Raw genomic sequence first — 21,458 nt, 5'->3', positions numbered from 1 at the left:
TAGTCCAGTACCTGAAACATTGCCTCCACTGTCACCAGTGCAGCGGTTCATGTTCTGGACTTGCACCCGATGACTTTAATGCAACACTGGATAGTCCACACTACGCCTATACCTACACTACACCCGCACTGCAGTTACACTACACCTACACTACACCCGCACTGCAGTTACACTACACCTACACTACACCCGCACTGCAGTCATAGTGCAGCCATGTGAATCTAGTGGTGAGTATGTCTTTGCTCTGACTGGCAGATGTGTTGTCATGTGACCTAGCTTGGAATATTACAAAAAAAGCAGAAACCAGATACATGTTGCAGAAAGTCAGTGTCAGGATCTGAGGTTTTTATAAGGTTTGGAGTAACGGAAAACCCTAAACTGTACATGCAGCTTTCGGCAAGAGTGCGGCATCTTCAGGCCAGAAGGCGTTCCTGGGAGCACTGGTGAGTGCTCAGGGCCAGAGGCTGGATGAACAGAGAGAGTCAGCTGGGTTCTCCAGCCCGCAGAGCCATGGGGCCGACCTGGGTCGGGCCAGGCCAGGCCGGAGCGGTCAGCTGGTGGCCAGCACAGGTGCTGGTGAGCCCGATGACCAGTTCTTCGACATGCTGGTGAAGTGTCAGGTGAGAGAGGGGTGTGGTCCATCTCTCTCAGGGTCAATTCACTGAGATAATTTTAAGGGTGGGAGGGGGATGGTTGTCACAGTGGGGGCAGCAGACAGTGACACCTGCTGGCTATAGTGAATCACGATTGTGTTAGGAGTGCTGTAATTAATCGCCAGTATTACAGGGCAGTGATGAATGACGCTTCCTAGTTACACTCACCTGCTGTCTGCTGTTTGTGTTTTAGTTTTGATGCACTGTTATTATCTTCATCTCAATGTTGTTTTTAGCATTAGTAACATCACAGAAGGCTTCAATATGCATATTAATATAATCAAATTATTATGCCAGTAATATAATCAGATTTTTATTGGCTGCTGGGGTCATCCTGACCAGTGTCAGAGAAGCATTTTGTGTTTGATGAATTGCAGTTTTAATGTCATTCACAAAGATAAAAGCAGTTTAACCCTCATCACATCAGGGCTTAGCAGCTCTTTTACATTGTGCATCATCACAACATGTAGCAGTATCATCACAATATCCTGTTCATGTTTGCACCTTATGGGTTAGTCACTGATGCCTGTGTGTTTGAGTGTAATACTGACATCACATCTGTGTTAGTGTCAGTGTAATAATAACACTCTTGTACTAAGGTGGTGTTGCTTCTCTCTCTCTCTCTCTCTCTCTCTCTCTCAGGGCTCTCGACTGAATGATCAGAGGTGCGCTCCTCCCCCTGTTCCAGTCCGTGGTCCCACCCTCCCTGATGAGGACTTCTTCAGTCTCATCATCCGCTCACAGGCCAAGAGGATGGACGAGCAGAGAGTCACACTACCATCCTCCCGTTAAACACACACACACACACACACACACACACACACACACACACACACACACACACACACACACAAACTTTCAGTGCACTGAGAATGCACACACACAGATTTAATGTTCACACACATATACAGGTATAAACATATAAACAAATACTGCTACACAAACACAGCCATAATTCTAATAGACGATATACTGATGGTTGCGTCAGTCCTAACGATCGGCACTGAAAGTGTTCTCTCAGGTCCAGTTTGTCCCACTTATATCCCGCTCAGTTCCTGAACAGTACACAGCACTTATATCTCACTCAGTTCTGGAAATGGAAACTGCTGCTGGATTCCTAGGATGTTTTGATTTCTCAGTTATAAGGGACTCCTAGCCTGTGGCATCAAGCCACTGGTCCAAGATCTCTGCATATTTGTTCTACTTTTGGTGTGAGATGCATTGTGGCATTATATTTTTAAATTGTTAAGAGAAAACACTTCTATTCAGTGAATGTTTGTTTTTTTTTATCTAATATACATTTGTTTATATGACAAAGCACTGTCAGATTTGTCTTTTTAACTCCTTGGACTGTATTTGTTTAAGACAAATTCTCACTCATTTATTTTATATAAGCTGTTTTAATTACGATGGGTGAAATGGCTTATGAGTTTTGTGGTTCTTTTGACATATTTTTGCATGTCATGACTCAGAATACACTCAATTCACAGATGTTTGCCAAATTTCAACTGCAGTTAGTTTAAATAATCTTAATTATGATTTGTACATTTTGCTGCATCACCAGTTGGTGAAACTCCCTCAGGTGTTTCAGAGCACAGTGCAGGTACAGCAGTGAGGTGTGGATGGTGTGTCAGAGCAGTGAGGTGTTTGAGCTGTAATGGAGCTCTTTATCACAAAAAATGTAGGTGGTGTTCATCAGGCCTTCAGAAGGCATCTTGAAAATGAGCAGGGTAGTACAGGTAGGTTTCAGTTGGGGGGGGGGGGGGGGGGGGTGCTACCAGACAGCAAGGTAGGTGTTCATTGTTTTTCCAAAAATAGGGATTCTGGACTTTTATACAGATGTGAAGAAAAAAAAAAAAAAAGAAAATGTTAGATATTCCTACTTGCATATCTTCAGACAATAAATAATTTCATTGACCATGTTTTTTGAAACAATAAAAAACAATGTACATTTAATTATTGTATGCATTTTATTTACTATTATGCCAAAACAAATTTGTCAGGCATGGTTGTGCATAGTTAGACCCACTAAAATGCTTAAAAATAAAACTCAAGAGAGTAGGACACTGAATGGAAGACAAAAAAATGACTTCCTAATTGATTAGTTTATTTTGGTTATTAAACAGATCAAGTATAAAAATAGCACAGTGGTGCTGGTTAGGTTTCTTAACTTAGTAATTGCCGAGTAGAGTTTTTGTGTCTAAATAGTGTTTTACTAATTTTTTACTCAACCAGCTTCTCAAATCAGCCTATTTGTATAACACTTCTTCTATGTCACAGAAAACAAATTAAGATTTGCATAAGTAGAGAGAATCTGGGTCCATGCCTTTATGAGCAAGCAAAGGTGAGCATGGCAAGGGAAACCCCCGAGCAAGAGAAAAAAATCTTAAGAGAAACCTCTGTATGTCAAACTGCTGAGAATATTGGCAAAAGAGATACAAACCACAGACATGGTACAGAATGTTGGCATAGATACAAACCACAACTGCAAACAACCACTTTTGTCACAACCCTCTTGTGAAGCTGTTGTGGGTTTCTGCCAGTACTTTGGACGTTCATTCATATTTTTTAATCTGACAAAAAAGATGGTACAAATGCACTTTTACTTACACCATCTGTACTACAACAGTTGTACCAAGAGTACAACAGGCATACTAACCCTATGTACTACAACAGGTGTACTAACACCAGCTGAACTACAAAGGGTGTACTAACACTACTAGTACAGTTGTATTAACACCATCGATACAGGTGTACTATGAAAATGTCAGTTTACCTGCACAGTTGCTGTACTGTCTGTACTGTATAGAAAATCTCATTTTAGTCAGATGCTCTTTTTAATGGTCTGGGCCAGGATCCCTAACCCATATTCCTCAGCCATTAAGTTCACAGCAGGTTCTTCACCTCAGCCACGTAACCCTCCCTCCGCCCCGGGGAAGAGGACAAACGGGACACAACCGGGATAAGACGGGAGCGGCAGGTTTGAACCCCGACACACCAATAAGCAGCAGACGTTTGTAAAAAGCTGCTGACGGAGACGATCCCTCAGAAGACTTAAACCCCCCAGCTGGCTGACACACCTGAGACAGCACACACACATTTCAATTCCTCCTTGTTTATTGTGTAGCATACGTCAGTGTGTTTAGGGCTAAAGGAGCAGGCCCGTCGTCTGCTTTATTCTTTGTTCCTTTAATTATAATTTCATCATTTAATCCGAGTCTCCCTCCTGCCCCATTTTGACTGAGCCGCGCCGTAATCTCAGCCTGCGTTAGCGTGAGGTGCGCACGGAAAGGTGATGTCGTAAAGATGAGTGTCGTAAAGCAGGTGCGGGGGCGGGGGCGGGGGCGGGGGCGCGAGGCTCGCGGCGCGCGGGATCATGGCGGATGGCCCCAGGTGGCGGCGCAGGAAGCAGAAGAAGCCCAAGAGGAATAACGGCACGGGCACGCTCCCAGCCGGTAGGCGCAGTGCCGACACTCCGCTCCGCTTCACTGCTACAGTCGGACACGTTGGGACTTTAACGGAGAGTCAAACGGATTAAGCCACACTAGTGAAGTTGTGTCGACCGTCCCGTTATACCGTTATACAGCTATCGGCCACCTGGAGCACACGCCCGTTATATCGCGAGACTTTCCGCTGTTTTTTGTTTTGTATTGTTCCGTAGTGACCGTACCGTAGACACCGTTAACGTACGTAAACAGCGTTAACGTTAACATACAGCGTTATTTAACGGTGGTTACTAAAACAAGTCATGTCCGTTTGTCCTCACTTTACCGGAGCAAAGCGAGCGTCTCTCTCCCTTGGCCCCCAAACAGCGAACGATCTGCCAGACCCGAGAGCGTCTTCCGTTATTTATTGACGTTTATTTTGTCTTATTAATGAGCGCGTTGTTCAGTTGTCCTGCTTACGTCATCAACGCTTGCTCTGTCTCCGTCGCCTTCACGGGCTCGAACCGCCAGACCTTTATACACGTGTTCCGCAAACTTCAGTCTCACGTGTGGCTTCTCTCTGGCGTAACCGTCGCGAGGCTGTAAACAGCAGGTAATGGAACTATCGCGTGTGATGTGACAGGCGCGCGTGTGATGCAGGCTGCGCTGCGCCTCCTTTAAATAGTCTTTACCCCTCACCGTTATAGACGCACGAGCGCTACCTTTTCCTGCCTGCGTGCGTGTGACACGCGAGCACCGGACCGCCCCAACGTAGGCTACGCGCACAGGAGCTTTCAACGTGTTTACCTGAACGGTGACCGAAAAACGGAGCTAACCAATGCCATCTGTAACGGTGAAACATGCAGCCCTCGTCTCCGGAACAGTTACTGCACAAACCGAGAAAAGCAATCGCCGTCTGACCCCCGATCTGCGCGCGAGCAGCGAGAGACATACACGCCGCAGCAAATGGCAACTTGTGCAGGTAGAGAAAAGATGGTGTTTGATTTGAGCGCCGTGTCCCCTCCACGTCGCCTGCACGATCTCGTCCTGCTCCAGAAATTTGATTTTTGCTTTAGTTTCATCTTTGGTGTGATATTCCAGGTGACATTGATTTATTTGAAAATACGCGTGCCATTTGGTAGCCGTAAGGTGTCTGAGGAAGAACGGAAAGTAGCGCATAAGGTGGTTGCTCGGCATTGGCGATGTTTCGGTGGCGTTTGGACGAAGCGGTCGGCTGCGACAGTAACGGGCGCCCAGCGCTGCTGTCCGCGAGGTAGCGCGCGGAATGGCGGTGTGTACCGTTAGTTGGTGCAGTAAGGGTGGGGCGGTCTGGCGCTCATGTCGGAGACGCGCCAGGTACGATAGGTGATGCAACACCTTTATAGGTGATTCAGCTCGCATCTTCTCCATGTGCCGTTTAATCCACCCGTTCAATAGCGAAAATATTACGACGCTTTTAGACGCGCCATCTCCCCATTTATAACAAACATGTAGGCTACATCCGCTCGACTAACGGTTCGCACGGGGCGGGCGCTCGTTTAATGTGGTGTTTTATGGAGTGACTCGGATTTCTTTGTTGACAAAGTGACCCCAAATACGTGAATAAGAGCGAGATCTCAGTGACCACACTGACGTACACTATACTCCATGTCCCTGCCTCGTAGTGCAGACCTGTCTGACGATTATACGAGCTGCTCTACTGCACGCGCACTCAGGTAGCACTTCTAGGTGATGGATGGTCGGTGACTTCAGCGCGTGACGTGCGACTTGCAAAGGAGCGCGTGGCGCTGTGGAGCGACTTCGCTTCCTCTTCTACTGTTCAGGCGGATCTCTCGCCCTGCGGCATGGTTTTGTTTCATTTCTAGCTTAGGTCTCTCGATAGAGGTAGTAAGCTGTGTGTGTGTGTGTGTGTGTGTGTGTGTGTGTGTGTGTGTGTGTGTGTGTGTGTGTGTGTGTGTGTGTGTGTGTGTGTGTGTCCGTTGAGCTGTTGCTGAACACTGCGCACGCTCTGAGGGCGTGGTTACACACGCACAATGAGGTCATATCTTAATCAAACTGAAACTGATGTTCATTGGTCTCGCGCTTAAAGCTTGGCTTAGAGAAAGGGCGAGAGAATGCGTGCGTGAGGCTGTTATTATAAGCTATTGGATACGTTCACCTAACGGTTTTATGTAGTACGTACAATAAAAGGCTCCTTGGTAATAAGTAATACCTAGTGTTATTACACACAGGTAATAGATGGAACAGCCTACCAGTAATGTCATTTGTTGTCTATTCGTTATGCAATAAGACATAAGTGAGGTACAGCAGAGCATATACTTTTGTTAATTCCTGTTTTTCAGGGAGCACTGACTCCAGAGTGAATTCCTAACCCTCCTAAAACACTTTGATCTATCCTGCAGCTCTGTGAAAGTAACACAACAGATATTTACATAGAAACGTTATCTCATGTAAGCAGGCGTATTAATGTGATGTGATGTAATAGGATAAATTGAAAATTTACACCCTAGCATTTATTTGCACAACAGAAGTTGTGTGAAGGAGAATGCACCCAGTTTTATCCTCTCCTACCGTGGCTATCATTTGCATCAGCTGCACGGCACAGGTGCATTAGCAGGCATCACTATTCCGTATGATAAATTATTCTCTGTGATTTGGTCTTACAAGCCAATGACAACTTGTGCTAAGATAGCACTTCTTTAAAGTTCCACAAGCACTTATAACCATACAAAATTATTTGCATGTAAAACTAAGGCTGCGTTTATATGCTTGCATTATACACCAAACAAACAAACAAACAAAAGACCCATAAAGCAAAGCTCTACAGCGACTTTGTGATTGTGTGTATGTCGGTATGTAGGTTATGGTGTGGAGTGGCTTGTGTTTTATATCTTGTGAGGGAGTGTGTGTGTGCGTGTGTGTCTGAGGTCCTGAGTGATGAGGATGTGTTTGAGAATGTATTGTTGTGTTAAGATGTGTGTCTTTTTCCTTCAAGCTTGGGTCCTCTACCAGAGGCCTCGAGAGTCCCATGTGGTATCGTTGCTGTTCCCAGGACGGAGAGCTTGGATGTTGTTCCTGGGATCTGTTGGAGTGATTCTCCTATTTTGGGCATCACAGCCCCTAGTTCTCTGATTACCACGGGAGCGACTGATACCTTCACCTTCCACATCTTCTCCAGCTCTTCTCTCAGCCCTCCGTACTTCTCGAGCGTCTCGTGTTCCTTGGTCCTGATGTTGCAGTCACTCTGGATTGCTACATCTATCACCACGGCCCTCTTCTGATGTTTGTCCATCACTACTGTGTCCGGTAGTGACATTACCATTACCCGTCTGACACTGGTATTACCATTACTATTTGTCATTATCATTGTTTAAGATAGACAAGCTAGGATGTGTTCTATGAGGAAATGACAAAGCACTTTTGTAAGTCGCTCTGGATAAGAACTTCTGACAAATGCCATAAATATAAATACTCATACTCACTCATGCTCACACATACTCATACATACTCGCTCACTCATACATACTCATACTCACATATACTCATACATACTCATATACTCATACATACTCACATACACTCATACTCACACATACTCATACTTACACATACTCATACATACTCACATACACTCATACTCACACATACTCATACTTACACATACTCATACATACTCATAATCATATACTCACATACTCAATCATACTCATAATTGCACATAATCACACATACTCATACTCATATGTACTCACACATACAAGCTCATACATACTCACTCATACTCATACATACTTACTCACTCACACATACTCATACTCATAAATACTCATTGTGTTCATTGACCCATGCTAGAGCACAGTGCAGTGTATTCTGTAGCCTTATTGCCATCACATGGTGAGTTTGGAATTGACTCTCAGAGATTTCAGTATGTAGCCTACATGTGGGGTTTGTAAAACGATAACGTCTCAGCCTGTAATACCTTATCTGCACCTGCAAAATGTTGACACTGTTTTTGTGTATTTGTTTTGTTGTTTTTGTGTGTAAAATGTGTTTTTGGATAATGTAGTGAAGACAGTTCTGACCTGCCACTCAAACACGCCTCTTATACTCACAGCTCCCTGGTTAAGGCTGGCTTGGCCATACTATCTCCAAGGCAGCAGCAGATATTTAATACTTACTGTGCATTCCATTATATGATAATTGCCAGTAAACAAACACAATGCACAATAGACAGCTAAATCCAGGATCAGTATTAATAGGCTAGTGAGTGAATATCAGGTTCACGCTTTCACTAGAGTAGTGCCAAAATGTTGGAAGAGTTTTGTTGCAGACAGTGAAGAAGAGTTTATGAGCAGAGACTGGGTTTGCAGCACACGCTGTGAAGTGTTGAGTTTGGCGTGTTGAGTTGTTTTTCCTGTCAGTAAGAATCCCACAGATTGCACTCTCAAACACACAGTATGCAGTATGTGTGTATTTATTCTGTTGACTTATCGTGCTGTGTGTGAGTATACTGAATGTTTTGAGCATTTGTGCTGTGTGTATATTGAATGTATTGAGTGTTTGTGGTGTGTTAGTGAATTGAATATAATGAGTGTTTGTGGTGTGTATATATAAATGCACTGGTTGTGCTGTATGTGTGCTGAGTGTACTTGAGTGTGTACTGAGTGTGTTGTGTGTGTATTGAATGTATTGAGGGTATGTTTGTGTGTGTGTAAATTGTAATGAGTGTGCTGTGTGTGTGTATAAAGTGTATTGATTGTGCTGTGTGTATTGAGTATTTGCAGTGTGTGTATTACGTGTGATGTTTGTGTATTGAATGTATTGAGTGTTTGTATATTAAATGTATGGAATTTGCTGTGTGTGTATTGAGTGTTTGTGGTGTGTGTATTGAGTGTGATGTGTGTGTATTGAGTATTTGCTGTGTGTGTATTGAGTGTGATGTGTGTGTGTGTGTGTGTGTGTGTGTGTGTGTGTGTATAAAGTGTACTGATTGTGCTGTGTGTATTGAGTATTTGCTGTGTGTGTATTGAGTGTGATGTGTGTGTGTGTATAAAGTGTACTGATTGTGCTGTGTGTATTGAGTGTGCTGTGTGTATTGAGTGTTTGCGGTGTGTGTATTGAGTGTGATGTGTGTGTATTGAGTATTTGCTGTGTGTGTATTGAGTGTGCTGAGTGCTTGAGGCTGTGTTAGAGTGTTCAGCAGGGTTTGGGAGGGGGGCAGCAGGTGCACACTTTAACAAGCCAAATCACCTCATCCCAGGAAATGCCACAGGAAATGTGGGTTACCATGGAAATGTGACTGTGTTGATTATGAGGTCATAGTGAATCAGTTGAACCTGCCAAGTCTGTCTGCCTTTCAGGTGCTGCAGTAAAAAAAACATACAGCAAAGCTTTAAGAGTGTGTGTGTGTGTGTGTGTGTGTGTGTGTGTGTGTGTGTGTCTGTCTGAGTTTGTGTGTGTGTTTACCTGAAGTTTCTACTTCAAGTTTGTGTCTGAAAAGAAATGGAAGGGAAATCTGGAACCGAGTAAAGAGAGAAAGAGGAAGAATGAGAGGGAGAAGGAGAGAATATGCGGTGGAGGAGGAGAGAGAGAATGCTCAGGGAACTCTCTCCTAACGTTCTCCCAACAAACTAATATTGTACTGTCAGCACATGGATTTAGATTGTCCAGAAAAAGAACTGATGGTGAATGAGCTGGAACAGAGAACATTCTGGAGACTGGCTAGCAGCACAACCTGACTGCAGCGTTAGTGGGAAAGTGATGAGTCTGGTCACTATGGGGTTAGTGGTCCCACCACATCAGGACTACCCAAGCCTGAGTGGGTGACAGCGAGAGTAGAGTGTAAAATGTAGTCACACTCATTTGTTTGGAACTGCTTAGGAATTTCAAACAACACATACAGACGTCCCACAATGCATTAGTCACTAATCTATATGCATAAATGCCACCAAAAATAAGACACGAAGACATGTAAAATAGGTGTAAGAAAGTGAGATTGGAGAAAACAGGAACTTAAAAAAGTACCTGTTCTGCCTTCACCTTGCTGCTTATGCATCACTTCCTGTTGTCATGACTGTGTTCTGACAGTGGTTTGTCTTTACAATACTACTTTATTTATACTGCTGCAGCTCGGTTATTTATCAGCACCAAGGAAAGAGACCATATTATGCCAGACCTCACTTCACTGGCTATTAGTCCAGTACAGGTTAAAGTGCTTTTATTTGGTTTTAAATTTTCTATCCCCCTCTTATTTAGGTATTTTGCTTACACTTTAAACCTCGCACCAGTTTCTGAGGTTATCCTCACCGAGTTTGTTTTCTGTCACGAAAGCTTGTCTGAAACGCATAGGTGATAGTGCAATTGTGGTTTATTTTCCAAGTCTGTGCAGTAGAGACCTTCACCTGCTGTTCATCAAGCCTCGTCACACCTGTGTAAAACATACCTGTATAATCTTGACTGTGCTAATTATAGGTGTTTGAGTATCTGTGTTTTACCTCCTTTGATTCTACTTAACAGTATAAGATAATGATTTAAAATTATTTTTATTTTTGGAATATCTTGTCGGTATTATGTGGTGTTTGTTCTAATGTGATGTATAGCACTTTGGTCAACAAAAGTGATTTATAAATCAATTTTAATTATTTACTACAGTTTAATTTATGTTGTTTTACTGTTTTTGTGAAGCACTTTGAGATACTTTTTTAATATTTGAAAGGAGTTTTTAAAATTATTATTATACAAAATTCATATTAATCTAGTTTAAAATCACATTACAGTAATACTGTACATGTATTCTGCTTAAAGTATCTAAAGTATCTGTACAGTGTGAGAGCATTGTACTGTGTGAGTATCTGTACTGTGTGTGAGTACTGTGTGAGGTGTGTGAGTATCTACTGTGTGAGAGTCTGTACTGTGTGAGATTATCTACTGTGTGAGGTGTGTGAGTATCTGTACTGCGTGTGAGAGTCTGTACTGTGTGAGGTGTGTGAGTATCTGTACTGTGTGAGATTATCCGTACTGGGAGGTGTGTGAGTATCTGTACTATGTGTGAGAGTCTGTACTATGTATCTACTGTGTGTGTGTGTATCTGTACTGTGTGAGAGTATCTACTCTGTATCTGTACTGTGTAAAGTGTGTGAGTATCTACTGTGTGAGTGTATCTGTACTGTGTCTGAGTATCTGTACTGTGTGTGTGTGTATCTACTGTGTGTGAGTATCTGTACTGTGTGAGATTATCTACTGTGTGAGGTGTGTGAGTATCTGTACTGCGTGTGAGAGTCTGTACTGTGTGAGGTGTGTGAGTATCTGTACTGTGTGAGATTATCCGTACTGAGGTGTGTGAGTATCTGTACTATGTGTGAGAGTCTGTACTGTGTGAGATTATCTACTGTGTGAGGTGTGTGAGTATCTGTACTATGTGTGAGAGTCTGTACTATGTATCTACTGTGTGTGTGTGTATCTACTGTGTGAGAGTATCTACTCTGTATCTGTACTGTGTAAGGTGTGTGAGTATCTACTGTGTGAGCGTATCTACTGTGTCTGAGTATCTGTACTGTGTGTGTGTATCTGTACTGTGTGTGAGTATCTGTACTGTGTGAGAGAGTTAGGGTTAAGGTTAAAGTGTTTCCATTTCTTTAGACTTTTCTTTTTTACTAAATTTCAGTAAAATGTCTTACTTTTGCAATTCTGTTCATTCTTATTACTTTGAAGTAAACAAGCAAAAATGAGTCTAATATATATGAATGATTGTACATCACTTGATCACTTTCCCAGCAGTCATGTCCCAGCGTTTTAATTAGCTGATCTGTTCTGAGCTGTTAGGCATGGCTGTTGTATATTGTTTTGTTGCCTGGTCCAACAGGGTGACCATCATGGGCCTCTAACGTCTTTAAACCTGTTTGTTTTCCAGCTGGAGCTCATATCTGCCTAATAGAAATGATTCCTCAGAATGTTAATTACATGGTAATTGACTTTAGTACCAGACTGTTGTATGGAGCTGATATTAATGGATTTGATTGACCTGTGAGTGACATTAAAATGGATCAAATACTATAGCAGAGAGATCCAATTACAAAATAATAAAACAATATTATATTTATATGAAATCATACTACTTGGAAGATCCTTATTGTGATAAAATAGATACAACAATATATTGCTGTTACCAGACACATGGTTACACAGCATATACAAACATTATATGTATGGGTGAAAGTGTAATGTACACAAAAAGAGAGAGAGAGAGTGTGTGTGTGTGTGTGTGTGCGGGCGTGCACATGTGTGTGTGTGTGTGAGTGTGCATGCGTGCGTGTGTGTGCGTGGTCCTTGTGACGCTCTAAACTTTTCTCTCTAAATTGTTCTGTGACTGCTGAACAAGATTGGCGATACGTAGTGTCTTGAGTGCAGGTGTGCAGTTCTTGGTCTTGAGGTCTGTAATGTGAACCCACTGACGTCTTAGACACCACATCAGGCAGGCGGGGGAGGGGGCGGGGCTTAACCTGGGCTGGTGTAGACGTGAGTTAAGACTTCCTTACACAGAGCTGAAGAGTGAACATCAGTCTCATCTGTTCTGTACATTACTGAGTGTGTGTGTGAGTGTGAGTGCGTAAGTGTGTGTAAAGCAGGAAAAGTTTAAGATTATGGGAATATTTTCTTTTCTCCATGAGGATAATGTTTTTTAAAACATAAAATTTATGACACTTAAAAAACTAAAGCTAAAAGAGCTTTAAAAGTCACAGCACTGACCCAACACCAATAACTCAACAGCAATGACACACAACTCTGACCCAACATCAGTACCTCAACACCACTGACTCAACACAATTGACTCAATACCAGTGACTTAACACAAGTAACTCAACACCACTGACCCAACACCAGTAACGTAACACCACTGACCCAACACAAGTAACTCAACACCACTGACCCAACACAGTAATACAACACCACTGACCCAACACCAGTAACTCAATACCACTGAGAACATGACTGCCTCAAAACCACTGACTCAACACCAGTAACTCAACATCAGTAACTCAACACCACTAACAACACCGCTGACTCAGCCCCACTGACCCAACACTGGTAAACCAACACCAGTACCCCAACACGACTGACTCAATACCACTGACCCAACACCAGTAACCCAACACCACTGACTCAACACCACTGACACAAGTAACTCAATACCACTATACGTGGAACTTTTGTGTCTCCTTTCAAAAACACAATTGTTACTATTTCTACAGATATGTCCTGAGGGCAACACCAATATGAGAAAGAGAGAGAGAGAAATGGGGAGAGAGAGAAAACACAGTAGACTAAAGTTCCCAGAAGGCCATCCATAGTGTAAAACATAAATCTGCAGACCGTCACACCCCCAGATCACTCCACCAGTTGTGGCCCTGTTTGTCTTTCCTTGTCAATCCTGGTTCCCCTTTTCTTGGACCTTGGACTATATTTTTGGGTTCTTACCCCTTGGCCTGCTCTACTGCCCGTTTGCCCTGCAGACATTGTTCTGTTTGTGACTCTCCCTCTACTTGCTCTGTATTGCTCTGCCTGTCCTGGTTTAACTGTGAGCAGATTGACCTTCCTATTGCGTTTTGCTTCCTGGGTCACTACAGCAGGTTAACATACGCAGGATCTTTTGGTTTCACACCAGAGACATTTTTTTCTTTTCTTTCTTTTTTTTTACAAATAGTTTTCATGTGCGTTTTTAAAAATTCCAAACAGAATGAATAGATCATAAATACATTTTAAAAAGAACAAACTGATTGTAAATAAACTAAAGAAAAATGGATTCTAAATTGTAAATGGATAGATTCAGGAAATAGCAGCCAGCAGCAGTCTGTGGGAAACAGCAGCACAGGGGGAAGTAGGGTATCTGGCGTAACTGCCCCGACACGGTATCTGTGGAGATGAGGACGTAGGGTATCTGGCGTAACTGCCCTGATGGGTAGATTACTACCTCTATTCTCCCTCAGCTCTCCATTCTCCATCTTTCTCCACCTTTCTGCATACAAGAACCACAGGAAACAGCTGTAGAAATGAGTTTGTGTGCTAATGACTGTCTCTCTCTCTCTCTCACACACACAGACACACACACACACACATCCTATAAAGTAGACTTGGACAGAATCCAGCAATGCAAGCCTCCAGGTGTTGAATTTTCCAATGAGGTTACAGGACTGCAAGACGGGGAAATTTCAGTCCTGACTCATTGTTACCGAGTCCGTGGGACCATCAGACAGACTTAACTCTCAGACAGAAAGCCTGTTGGTTTAGTGGCTTCCCGCTCCAGGTATTCCATTTGCTCTGGTGTGATCGGACCTTCAGAACCAGGAGGACTGTAGGTTTGAGCTGCAGAGTTTCTTGTGCACTTGGTCTCACTGTGCTGCCAGATGTGAGCTTACAGCTGGTTGTGGTTTAGTGAGGAGGCAGAGACTGTATTGAGACTGTATTGAGACTGTACTGAGACTGTACTGAGATCCAGGATCTCGGGGACAGTATGTTCAGATTATTTTAAAGCAAAATTCTTGACATTTTTCTGAAAAACATTGTTTTTCTAAAAACTTTTATTTTTTTGTTCGTGTGCGTAATATGTGTTCTTCCAAAAATAACTTGCTTTTTAAAGAAAAACACTGCTGTTTGTAGAGAAAAACACTACTCTTTTTAGTCGTGGAATTCAGCTTCAGTATTCTGGTCTGGGAAGCACTCAACTGCTGGAGAGACGGTTAAACTCCTCCCTCTAGTTTCTAGATAGTGTTTAAGCTCCTCCCTCTAGTGCCTCTCCTGTCTTAGTTAAAATGCTGTTGTGAAACAGGGCATACATCATTCAGTCTTCCCCCTTTTCTCTCTTTCTCGATCCTTAACCCCCCCCCCCCCCTTCTCATCCTGTCAGTGAGGAGTTTTTCTAATGTGTCAGAAGCAGCTTCAGATTCCGATGATGAAGACAAACTCCATATTGTGGAGGAGGACAGTATTCCAGACTCTTGTGAGGAAAAGCCAACAGTATTCCAGCTCAGCACAGCACAGCAGCTCCACAATGGACACACAGAGGATGGTCAGTAAACAAACAAACATCTCTTTATAGTACAATAGTCACTAATCAGTTAATAAACACCTAACTTCTGTACAGATGGTAACTCGGGGCCAGACGCTTCGATACAGGAAATACGGGTCAAAGGTATGCAAAGTTTATACTCTGTCTGGAGTGTCTGCAAAACAAGTTTAAGGAAAACAGGCCAGATACTGGTTCTATACTCTGAGGAAAAGCAAAGGGAACACAGTTTAAAACACTGAGGAACAGGTGTGTGTGAACTGGTGTGTGTGTTCTGTAGTGAAGGTATAGATGGAGGTTGTGTAGCGAAGGTTGTGTTTTGGATGATGTTTGATTTGTGTGTTTTTCATAGAGGAGTGTGTAAGTGAGGAAGAGGGTGTGGCTGGTCAGGCCATTCAGACTCGCCGGAAGGGGGGCAGAGGGGTCACGGGGCAACGAGTCACCACGGAAGACCGGAGCACGGCGGAGAGAGGTGTTCCAGATGAGAACGGTACGGACAGAACGCTGGCACAGTTAGTGCAGAACTAGAACCTAAAGGTACTGAAACTATCCCTCTGTCTCTCTCTCAGGTACACCTGATGAGTTCTCGAAGCTGCACACCTGTCCGTACTGTTCCCGTGGTTACAAGCGTCACACATCTCTGAAGGAGCACATCAAGCTGCGGCATGAGAAGAGCGATGACGACTTCAGCTGTTCGCTGTGCAGCTACACATTCACCTATCGCACACAGCTCGATCGTCACATGACCTCCCACAAGAGCGTGCGAGAGCAGGTGTGTGGCTCACGTCCAACACGCCTCACACAGCCAGTGCACGCCACACTGCATATGCACGTCTGGCTGAATGTGTCCATCATTCCTGGTGTGTGAGAAAGAACGTTGGGATGTGAGAAAATAAGCACAGGACAGGGAATCATTTTCTCATGTCCTTGTGAAGGTCTCATACTTATAACACAACTGTTTGCCGTTACATGATTGTCGTCATGGTTACGTCTGGAGAGCCATTATTAAATTAGACGTGTTCTGATAGCCAGTAATCAGAAATAGTGATTTTCTATGGCCTTGGGGTGTGTGTGTGTGTATGTGTGTGTGTGTATAGATAGATAGATAGATATACATAGAAATATAAATTTATATATAGATAGATACATAGATATAGAAACAGGACATTTTGGACGGAGGTTTTCTCATCAGCTGTGCAAGCAAACAAAAAAACAAACTTCTTCTGTCTCAGACTTTTACTACCTCTTCATCTTTTACTACAATTACACTCTAGTTTTGCAATCTGATGAGATACGACCTGATCTGGTTGTCCTGTAGACCAGAGTAGAACGTACATAAGATAAAAGGAAAAAACATAAGATCTACAGAAACTTTCATATCTCTCTCTCTCTCTTCCTCTCTCTTTTATAGCGGACCATATCCCAGTCGGGAGGAAACCGGAAGTTTAAGTGTACGGAGTGTCCTAAAGCCTTTAAGTATAAACATCACCTGAAGGAACACCTGCGCATCCACAGTGGTTAGTTTCCACAGTAACACTGGGATGTTATGTTGCCATAGCGACATTGAGATGTTATGTTGTGGGCAGACCACAGACAAGTTCTAAACACTCATGTAAAACGCCTTTGCTACAAGTTCTGTTCAGATGGATGGATTACATTTGTGTTTTTTTACTGTGTGGCGTTTTGGTCATTGTGTGTCAGTTGCTAAGGAAGAGGCTAACGGTATTGCTCTCGCTCTTCTCTCTAGGTGAGAAGCCGTACGAGTGCTCCAACTGTAAAAAGCGCTTCTCTCACTCCGGCTCCTACAGCTCACACATCAGCAGTAAGAAGTGTGTAGGCTCGCCCCCTGCTGTCAATGGCTTGTCTCGCACCCCTGGAGTCAAAGCTGCGCTCACGCTCTCTCGGCCGACCCGTGTACTGCTGCGGGAGAAAGTGGACAACACTCCCCTGCAGGACCCACTGCCTGCCAAGCAGATTAAACAGGAGTGTGTTGAACATGAACTCAAACCTCCCCCAGCTACACCTGTGCTGCCCACCAACAACACCAACACCACCTCCTCTCCTGTCACTAATGCCGGAGGCGGCCAGACGGTCGCGCCGCAGGGCGTGGTTCAGACCTTGGTTCTGCCCACTGTGGGTCTGGTCCAACCAATCAGTATCAACCTCAGTGACTTGCAAAATGTATTGAAAGTGGCAATGGATGGTAGCGTGATGCAGCAGGTGAACACTGGCGCGACAATTAGCGGGCCTATTGCCAACGGGCCCGGCCCTAAGCTTGCTGGCCCGGTTCAGGCTCAACAGGCCCTGGTGATGCAGGCTGCCCAACCACAGACCCAGATCATCTCCGCCATCTCTCTCCCCATGCTGGACCAGGACGGAAACACCAAGATCATCATTAACTACAGTATGGACCCGCAGGTCAGCGCCTCGAAGGTTAGCACAGCAGTACAGCCCTGTCCTGTACCATCCACCGCCCTGCAGTCCAGCAGGACCTCACCAAAACTGCTGCAGGTCACTGCCACACAGCCAAATGCCACTACTACCCAAACGCCAAGCACCCCCAAGTCACCACCTACACAGGTGAAGGTCCTCAAACCCAGCCTGGCAGCAAACCCCAGCAAAGCAGCATCCGTCATCAAGGTGACCAAGCTGGTCCCAGCTCTCCCTGCCCAGACGAAGCTCACACAGCCAACACTGCTGCTAGTGAGGCGAGCCGACGGGTCACAGAACCTGGTGCTGAGACAGCTGACCGCCGTCAACCCCAACACACAGCCGACCGCCGTCAACCCCAACACACAGCCGACCGCCGTCAACCCCAACACACAGCCGACCGCCGTCAACCCCAACACACAGCTGATCGCCGTCAACCCCAACACACAGCAGAACGGCGTCAGCTCCAACACACAGCTGACCACCGTCAGCTCCAACACACAGGTTTCTCCAGCCACAAAAAGCAGCACTCTCACCAGGGCAGCTACAGAGAGGATCATGATGGATGGGGAACAGAGTTCAGCCCTCGAGACGAACCACGAAGACACCAAGCACTCCGGGGATGACTGCCAACCTGAGGACCTGAGCATGATGTCATCGCAAGGCATTCAGATCAAATCCGAACCCAAATCTCCTGGTGGGACCGAGTCTGAGATCCAGGCAGATGGTGGAGCTTCACCAAGAGAGAGAGACACAGAGAGAGACTCAGAGAGAGAGACACAGAGAGAGGATGGCCAAGTGGTGGGAAAGACTGTAGCCTCTGACTTGACAACAGCTCACAGCAGCATTGCATGTGGGAATAGTTTCCATAACTATGCCACGTGTCTTTTCTGTGACAACAACTCGAGCAGTATTGACATCCTGGACTGCCTCAGCAGTGATGAACAGGGACCTGCCACTTCTCTGTCCTCCTTGCTGGGCGAGGACGACTCTGCTGCAGAGCGCCCTCTGGTGGAGAGTCTCCTGCCTCTCCTCCAGGCCTACAGCAAAGATCCACACCCCAGCAAGGAGGAGCTGTCTCGGATAGCGGAGTCGGTCAGTCTGCCTCTGGATGTGGTCAGTAGGTGGTTCCAGCGAATGCGCTCCAAGAAGATTTCACTCCGATCGCCCAGTCCTGACAAAAGCACCCAGCAGGTGAGCGCCGGACTCTGGGGCTGGGAGCTGTGGGAAGCTAACTCTGTTAGCATGTTAGCTGCATGTCCAGTTAGGCTGTGATCAACCACAGCGTGAAACACTGAAATCCAGTTAGCGAGTAAACAAAATGCACAAAATACACAAAATAAAGATAATTAAATAATATAATTTCTATCATATTTGATATTCAGCTACCAAAAGGTGTTAAATATCATCTTGTTTCTGTCTGTTTGAAGCCTTATACAGACTTGCATGCTTTTCTATCCACAGACCAATGAAGACACTCCATCAGATCAGAGTACTGAACCCCAGCCCCGTACATCTAACACGCCAAGAGATCAGAGTACTGAACCCCAGCCCCCAAGCCCCAGCACTCCAGCTAAATCCCACAATGATGCCCCAGATATCCAGAGCAGTGACCCCTCGTCCCCTCTCAACCTGTCCACGAACGACCTCGTCATCGTAAAGTCTGAGGACTCAGAGGAGGACAGCCAAGTTGAACCCCTGGATCTGTCACTCCCAAAGCCCTCCTCCGACCCAGCCTCAATTACCATGGCGACGTCTGCCACTAAGCCATCGCTCCCAGCCCAGGAGGAGCCTCTCAACCTCACCTGCCTCAGGAAGGACTTGTTGCCTGGCAACACTGTGTATGTGACCCAGGCAGCCGCAGCAGGTCCGATAAGCCTTGTAGCGACGCCACTACCCACGCTGCTGGCCATCGCCGAACCGGGCGGAGTTCCCTGCCTCCGCGCCGCCCTCTCCACCCACAAGCGCACCATCCTCATTCCACAGCTATCCTACACCTTTGCCAGCCCCTCCTCCAGCAGTACAGCCAATACCTCCCCTCCTGCCCTCTCAGAGACTAATGGCACAGTCCTGCTCAACGGCTGTCAGGTGAGAAAGCACCGTCTCTGTGAAATGTCTCTGCAGACATGTTCTATTTCGGCTGTAAATTTTTAGCATTTATCATTTTTGCTCTCCCTCAATTGCAGAAGGAGGAGACGGATGCAGTGGAGAGCATGTCAGGGTGGGAGGGGCTAAATGATAATGACCACTCCCCCAACAGGAAGCGGAGGAAGACACAGGGAGGCCAATATGCTTGTGATCTGTGTGACAAAATCTTTCAGAAGAGCAGCTCTCTGCTCCGCCACAAATACGAACACACAGGTACGTTACACACAAATACTTCACTTTCAAAAGCACTGCTCTCTGTGCAGTGGGTTAGAGGATGGAACACAGTGGATTATGAGAGAAAGCACAGTGGATTATGAGAGGGAGCACTCTGGATTAGGGGAGGGAATACAGTGGATTAGGCAATGGAGTACAGTGGATTAAGAGAGAGAGTACAGTAGATTAGGGAATTGAGTACAGTGGATTAGGGAATGGAACACGGTGAATTAGGGAATGGAACACATTGGATTAGAGGAGGGAGCACAGTGGATTAGGGGAGGGAGTAAAGTGGATTAAGGAATGTAGGGGAGGGAGATACAGGCTGTATGTCTATGATTCTACCTACTAAACATTAGCTCGAGATATATATATATATATATATATAAATAAAGGACATCAGCTTTACTCTGCAAATTTTGTATTATTTCTATGATGAAGGGAGCAGTTGATCTGTGGTAATCTTCTCTCCTGTTGATTGATCATGTCTAATTTCCATACAGGCAAGCGGCCGCATGAGTGCGGGATCTGTAAGAAGGCCTTCAAGCACAAGCACCACCTGATTGAGCACACGCGCCTGCACTCGGGTGAGAAGCCCTACCAGTGCGACAAGTGCGGCAAGCGCTTCTCCCACTCTGGCTCCTACTCCCAGCACATGAACCACCGCTACTCCTACTGCAGGAAGGAGGCCGAGCCAGCCAACAAGGCATCCACCCCTCCCTCGCAGGCTGACTCCGAGGAAAGGGAGAGTGAGGAGGAGGAGGAGGAGGAGGAGGAGGAGGATGGAGAGAGAGATGGAGAGGAGGATATAGATTTAGCTGGCTTTGACATGAGCGACATTAGGGTGGTGAGGGTTGGAGAAGAGTATGACGATGAAGAGTATGACAATGAAGGAGAGGAGAGAGTGATGATAGAGGAAGAGGAGGAAGTCCAAACTATGAACGAAGGAGTGGTGGAAATCGTGGAGTTGGAGGACATGACAGATAAAAAGAAAGGAGAAGAATCCAGGCAGGTGGAGAAATAGTGAAAAAAGGAGCATGTGTTTTCTCTAGAACCTGGCAACAGGAAGAGAGAGGTTGGAGTCTGGAGAGGACCTCGGGCCGCCCTGAAGGCTGTGCTGTACTGTGTATGAAACCCAGCTGTGCCTGATACACAAACCTTTTTTCCTGGTGAAAGACAAAAAAATGACTGTAGATTGTAGCTAGTTTAATCAAACTGGACAAATTAAGATGTTACTAGACCAGGAGCACCAGGTGTGTTTGTCAGTGTTACTACATGTTTTTCTTTGGCTTTCTGTCTGTACAGTCAGGTGAGATTTCTATACATTTTTATTGCCAATGAAGTTTACTAAATCAGTATTTTATCACTATTTCAGTATGTTTTGAGAGATAAAACTAAAATGCACTGCAGGTACATTTATGGAGTGTTTATTTATGGATACATAATGCCTCAAGATTTAGATACCGTTCAGTATTCTTATTTTATCTTGGGCAGTGTTTGAGTGGAGTTTCGTTATGCCATCTGACTGTC

The 21,458-nt window shown here is 45.0% G+C and overlaps 2 protein-coding genes across 5 annotated transcripts in view; both read left to right on the top strand.

The window, feature by feature from the left end:
• Positions 1-1,546, top strand: part of gpsm2 (G protein signaling modulator 2) — a 16,620-nt gene extending 15,074 nt beyond the window's left edge. Inside the window, exons 15-17 of one of the 2 annotated variants that reach the window (XM_035528750.1) lie at positions 391-620; positions 1,296-1,463; positions 1,494-1,546. In XM_035528750.1, the coding sequence (XP_035384643.1) occupies positions 391-620; positions 1,296-1,445 (380 nt within the window). In that variant the 3' untranslated portion in view covers positions 1,446-1,463; positions 1,494-1,546. The other variant, XM_035528749.1, reaches the window with a different exon arrangement.
• Positions 1,547-4,025: 2,479 nt separating this feature from the next.
• zeb1a (zinc finger E-box binding homeobox 1a) lies at positions 4,026-20,963 on the top strand. 3 transcript variants are annotated; one of them, XM_027032650.2, is made up of 10 exons: positions 4,026-4,108; positions 14,979-15,140; positions 15,216-15,263; positions 15,490-15,627; positions 15,707-15,909; positions 16,549-16,654; positions 16,885-18,761; positions 19,032-19,655; positions 19,754-19,928; positions 20,432-20,963. In XM_027032650.2, the coding sequence occupies exons 1-10, from the start codon at positions 4,030-4,032 to the stop codon at positions 20,950-20,952; spliced, it is 3,933 nt and encodes a 1,310-aa protein (XP_026888451.2). In that variant the 5' UTR covers positions 4,026-4,029; the 3' UTR covers positions 20,953-20,963. The 3 variants fall into 3 exon arrangements, with proteins under 3 accessions (XP_026888451.2, XP_026888452.2, XP_026888453.2); XM_027032651.2 differs by lacking the exon at positions 4,026-4,108 and adding an exon at positions 4,839-5,060; XM_027032652.2 differs by lacking the exon at positions 4,026-4,108 and having other exon boundaries at positions 15,109-15,140; positions 15,492-15,627.
• Positions 20,964-21,458: the final 495 nt, after the last annotated feature.

The sequence above is a fragment of the Electrophorus electricus genome, chromosome 7 (assembly GCF_013358815.1).
Source record: "Electrophorus electricus isolate fEleEle1 chromosome 7, fEleEle1.pri, whole genome shotgun sequence".
Lineage (NCBI taxonomy): Eukaryota > Metazoa > Chordata > Actinopteri > Gymnotiformes > Gymnotidae > Electrophorus > Electrophorus electricus.
This window is presented reverse-complemented; position numbering and strand designations above follow the sequence as displayed.

Bases quoted from the DNA above. Each gene is read 5' to 3' on its own strand.
- zeb1a (XM_027032650.2), top strand. From the start codon at position 4,030: ATGGCGGATGGCCCCAGGTGGCGGCGCAGGAAGCAGAAGAAGCCCAAG. The intron at 4,109-14,978 runs GTAGGCGCAGTG...TCATCCTGTCAG, and splicing joins CACGGGCACGCTCCCAGCCG to TGAGGAGTTTTTCTAATGTG. The intron at 15,264-15,489 runs GTATGCAAAGTT...TGTTTTTCATAG, and splicing joins ACAGGAAATACGGGTCAAAG to AGGAGTGTGTAAGTGAGGAA.